At 41.5% G+C, this 5,103-nt stretch overlaps 1 protein-coding gene across 1 annotated transcript; it reads right to left on the reverse strand.

Annotated features, from left to right (window-relative positions):
- Positions 1 to 220: 220 nt before the first annotated feature.
- On the reverse strand, positions 221 to 3,456 carry LOC311140813 (NLR family CARD domain-containing protein 3-like; the record flags this gene model as incomplete). Its single annotated transcript, XM_084176053.1, has 5 exons — positions 3,376 to 3,456; positions 3,042 to 3,246; positions 1,575 to 2,536; positions 739 to 1,532; positions 221 to 473 (listed from the first exon to the last, which is right to left on the reverse strand). Coding segments are annotated over exons 2-5 (2,196 nt in total), but the record flags the coding sequence as incomplete, so codon positions are not given.
- Between the last annotated feature and the right edge of the window lie 1,647 nt (positions 3,457 to 5,103).

The following is a 5,103-nucleotide window of genomic DNA, read 5'->3' on the forward strand; positions in this document are numbered from 1 at the left end:
TGTGTGTCCAGTGTGTGTGTGTGTGTGTGTGTGTGTGTGTGTGTGTGTGTGTGTCCAGTGTGTGTCCATTGTGTTTTTGTGTGTGTGTGCCCAGTATGTGTGTGTGTGTGTCCAGTGTGTGTGTCCAGTGGGGGTGTGTCCAGTGGGGGTGTGTCCAGTGTGTGTGTGGGTGTGTGTGTGTGTATGTGTGTCCAGTGTGTTTGTGTGTGTGTGTGTGTGTGTCCAGTGTGTGTGTGTGTGTGTGTGTCCAGAGTGTGTCCAGTGTGTGTGTGGTCATTGAGTGATACAGGAATACTGACCTCAGAGTCTCCAGTTTACAGTGGGGATTCCCCAGTCCAGCAGAGAGCAGCTTCACTCCTGAATCCTTCAGGTCATTGTTACTCAGATCCAGCTCTCTCAGGTGTGAGGGGTTTGACTTCAGAGCTGAGATGAGAGAAGCACAGCCTTCCTCTGTGACTCCACAGCCTGACAGCCTGACAGAGAGATCGTCATGATTTCACAAACACACTGTTAATTTAACACCAGTAGTGTAGAAGGACAATGGCAGATGCATTTGGTTTATTCTCTTAAACAACATATAGATTCATCTTCCATCTCCTAGAATTGTATGGTCATATTGTTATACTAATGTGAACATCAATGCATTGATTCAATATGTTTTTCAATAATACATATATTTCTCTAAACTGAATATTTCTTCCTGATGATTAGTACTTAAATGTCATTTTATGTACTCACAGAGCAGCTCTGGAGGCTTTGACCACTGGCAGCAGCCACAGAAGACCTTCCTCTGATCTGGAGTATTTCTTCAGGTCAAACACATCCAGCTCCTTTTCTGAAGTCAGCAACACAAAGACCAGAGCTGACCACTGTGCAGGTGACAGTTCTTCTTCTGAGAGACTTCCTGATCTCAGGTAGCTTTGGATCTCCTCCACTAGAGAATGGTCATTCAGTTCATTCAGACAGTGGAACAGATTGATGCACCTCTCTGGAGAGGGATTCTCCCTGATCTTCTCCTTGATGTACTTGACTGTTTCTTCATGGCTCTGTGAGCTGCTTCTTGTCTTTGTCAGTAGACCTCGTAAGTACTTCTGATTGGACTCCAGTGAGAGGCCCAGAAGGAAGCGGAGGAAAAGGTCCAGGTTTCCTGTCTCACTTTGTAAGGCTTTATCCACAGCAATCTTGTACAAAGTAACTTCAGGCTTGTCTCTGAACAGTGCAAAAAAGTTCCTGGTTGATTGAGGTTCGGCCATTAGATTCTCATTGTTGTTGATGAATGAGAGGAACACATATACAGCAGCCAGAAACTCCTGAATGCTCAGATGCACGAAGCAGTAGACCTTGTCCTGGTACAGCACACATTCCTCTTTAAAGAGCTGTGTGCACAATCCTGAGTACACTGAGGCTTCAGTGACATCAATGCCAGCCCTTTTCAGGTCTTTTTTATAGAAAATCAGATTGCCCTCAACAAGCTGTTGAAAAGCCAGTTTTCCCAGTGACAGAATGCTCTCTTTATTCCAGTGTGGACCTGTCTCTTCGTTCCAAAGATATTTTTCATTCTTCTGTTTGGTATGAAACACCACAAGGTGTATGAACATCTCAGTCAGAGTCTTGGGCATCTCTTCTCTCTGGTCTGTACTCAACATGTGTTCAAGGACTATTGCAGAAATCCAACAGAAGACTGGAATGTGGCACATGATGTGGAGGCTCCTTGATGTCTTTATGTGTGAGATGATTCTGCTGGCCAGGTCCTCATCACTGAATCTCTTCCTGAAGTACTCCTCCTTCTGTGGGTCATTGAACCCTCGTACCTCTGTCACCTGGTCAACACACACTGAAGGGATCTTATTGGCTGCTGCAGGTCGGGTAGTTATCCAGAGGAGAGCAGAGGGAAGCAGATTTCCCTTGATGAGATTTGTCAGCAGAACATCCACTGAGGTTGACTCTGTGACGTCACAACAGATCTTGTTCTTCAGGAAGTCTAGGGGCAGTCGGCACTCATCCAGACCATCAAAGATGAACAGAACTTTGTACTTGTCGTAGTTGGAGATTCTTGATTCTTTGGTTTCCTTTGAGAAGTGATTGAGAAGTTCAATCAAAGTGTTTTTTTCCCTGTTCATCAAATTCAGCTCCCGAAAAGGGAATGAAAATACAAATTGGACATCCTGATTTGCTTTTCCTTCAGCCCAGTCCAGAATGAACTTCTGCACAGAGACTGTTTTTCCAATGCCAGCGACTCCCTTTGTCAGCACAGTTCTGATAAGTTTGTCTTGTCCAGTTAAGGGTTTGAAGATGTCGTTACATTTGATTGCAGTCTCTGGTCTTGCTTGTTTCCTGGTTGTTGTCTCAATCTGTCTCAGCTCATGTTCATTATTGACCTCTCCTTTTCCACCCTCTGTGATGTAGAGCTCTGTGTAGATCTTATTGAGAAGTGTTGGGTGTCCTTGTTTAGCGATCCCCTCAAATACACATTGAAACTTCTTCTTTAGATTAGATTTGAGTTCACGTTGGCAAATCACAGCAAGCTCATCTGAATCTAGAAATAACACAGAGGATATTAATATTACATATGTTTTAACGCCTACAGTATTCTAGGACTGTTATAACATTTTAAATTATAATACTTTATTCTCTTAACTGACTGTATAAATCTGTAAATGTTCTCATAATGCATTACATACTGGTGTGACTGATTTATATCATTATTGGTGGTATTCTCTCTCTCTCTCTCTCTCTCTCTCTCTCTCTCTCTCTCTCTCTCTCTCTCTCTCTCTCTCTCTCTCTCTCTCTCTCTCTCTCTCTCTCTCTCTCTCTCTCTCTCTCTCTCTCTCTCTCTCTCTCTCTCTCTCTCTCTCTCTCTCTCTCTCTCTCTAACTAATTTAAATACCACAACACATCCCTGCTGCTACTTGATGAGGTCACTAGGTGTTGCGTAAAGGCTGCTACAATATCATTGAGTTACACAACTACTTTAGCTGTACTTTAGCTACAGCTTTTAAATGTTCTAAAACAGCATTCAACATGAGGCAGACAGCTCTTACTTTTCTCCAGTGTGTCAGCAAGCTCCTTCTGTGTGATCTTCAGAGCCCCCTCTCTGGCACTGCTCTCCTGCTTCTCATCTTCAGCATCCACCACTTCCTTATCCTGCTTCTGACTCTCAAAGCCTTCTGGGAGTTCTGGACTAAGAATCCTCTTGAACATCTTCAGCTCGTTCTTCACAAATGTCATAATATTCTCTTCAAGCAACTGAAATAAATCAAGTAAATCAGTTAAGCAAGAGACTAAATGCTTTCTCATTAACACATTAATGAATGATTGACAGATCAACTTTACTTGAGGTAAACAAAAACAAATGTACATAACAGGACCACATACACTGAATATGGAGGCCAGGTCTGTTTGATGACTCTGGGAAGACTGACCACTGAGAATCTCTGACTCTGATATCTCCTGTTGGTTTCTGGGGACAAAACATGAGATTACATCTCCTCATCCAGGGAGTGCACACACACACACACACACACACACACACACACACACACACACACACACACACACACACACACACACACACACACACACACACACACACACACACACACACACACACACACACACACACACACACACACACACACACACACACACACAGGGAATGTTGTGTTAGTTTAATATTGTTTTAGGACAATGAAAATGGAGAAAAGGATTAGCCTATGGATTATGAAAACAACAAAAATAAATGGGAAAATGGGAGAGGAGAAATGATTAGAGACAGTGTTGTTTAACTCACTGACCATGACCCATGAGTTCTTCTTACCTTTGTTCACTAGAAAAGTCTCCCTCTCTAAACTGTATAGGTTGAGCCATAGACCAGTCACTCTTCATGGACACACAGCTGGGTACAGGGGAGGCTGGTCTCTCCTGCTTGATTGGGCTTCAACACAACAGAGACAAACATTACATCTCTCATCTACTCTGAGCTCAGATGGGGAAACGAGTTTAATTCCAAAACGCTATATATCCATTTTCAGAAATGTTGGTCAATTAGCTTTTTTTGTTTAAAGAAATTCTGAAAGAGATTGGTGTGTTTTTTCACTATCTAATCATGGCATGGGGTTGTTCAATGACAGACATGTATTTGTTTAAAATCTATCACTTGATGGTTTCATTTCAGAGAGACCAAGAATCATGTTTTTTGCTAAATACTACATATCTGCCTCACTCTCAGAGAAATAAGTAGTACTGCTAGGTTTTACACAGTAATAATAATCAAAAAGAACGCTCGATCGAGGTGTTACTTTGGCAGATCATGTCACCCATCTAAATACATTGTTTTTTATTTATTTTTTATAATTAACAAAATGTATGTTGTTTTTGGTTTATGTCAGTTTCATTGTTTGTTATGCTATAAATTGTTATGTTATGGTTGTAAGTGGTCAAATGAACTAGAAAATGTCATATTTTGCAATTCTGAGTAATTACTACTTTAGTAAGGATATACACTTTATTCAGTACTACTGCAGTTACTAAATAATTCCAATAGATGGCAGCATAAGACCATGAATGACATTTCAGAAGGTTAGTTTAGTTTTCTCCCTGGATACACCACCACTCCCCCTCACAGGAAAACTCCTGCACACGCTTTTTACTGTCCCTTTCCACACTGCTAACGCAATAAGCCTGAACATTAATTTAGTCACCTCTGGTCGAGAAAAACGTATTTTCCTAGTACATTCATTGTCAGATTCATCAACCACCCGAGCCACTGCCTGTTCACCCCGCTATCATCCAATAGCGAGGTCAGTACAGGTGCATCAAAGCTGGGACTGAGAGAATGAAAAACAGCTTCTATCTCAAGGCCATCAGACTGTTAAATAGCTATCACTAGCACATTAGAGGCTGCTGCTGCCTATTGACATCACTGGCCACTTTAAGAAATGGAACACTAGTCACTTTAATAATGTTTACATATCTTGAACTTCTCATCTCATATGTATATACTGTATTCTATAATATACTACTGTATCTTAGTCCATGCCGCTCTGTCATTGCTTGTCCATATATGTATATATTCTTAAATTCCATTCATTACTAGTTTTGTGT

Source organism: Coregonus lavaretus (assembly GCF_964263955.1).
Source record: "Coregonus lavaretus genome assembly, chromosome: 2".
In the NCBI taxonomy this organism is placed as follows: Eukaryota; Metazoa; Chordata; class Actinopteri; order Salmoniformes; family Salmonidae; genus Coregonus; species Coregonus lavaretus.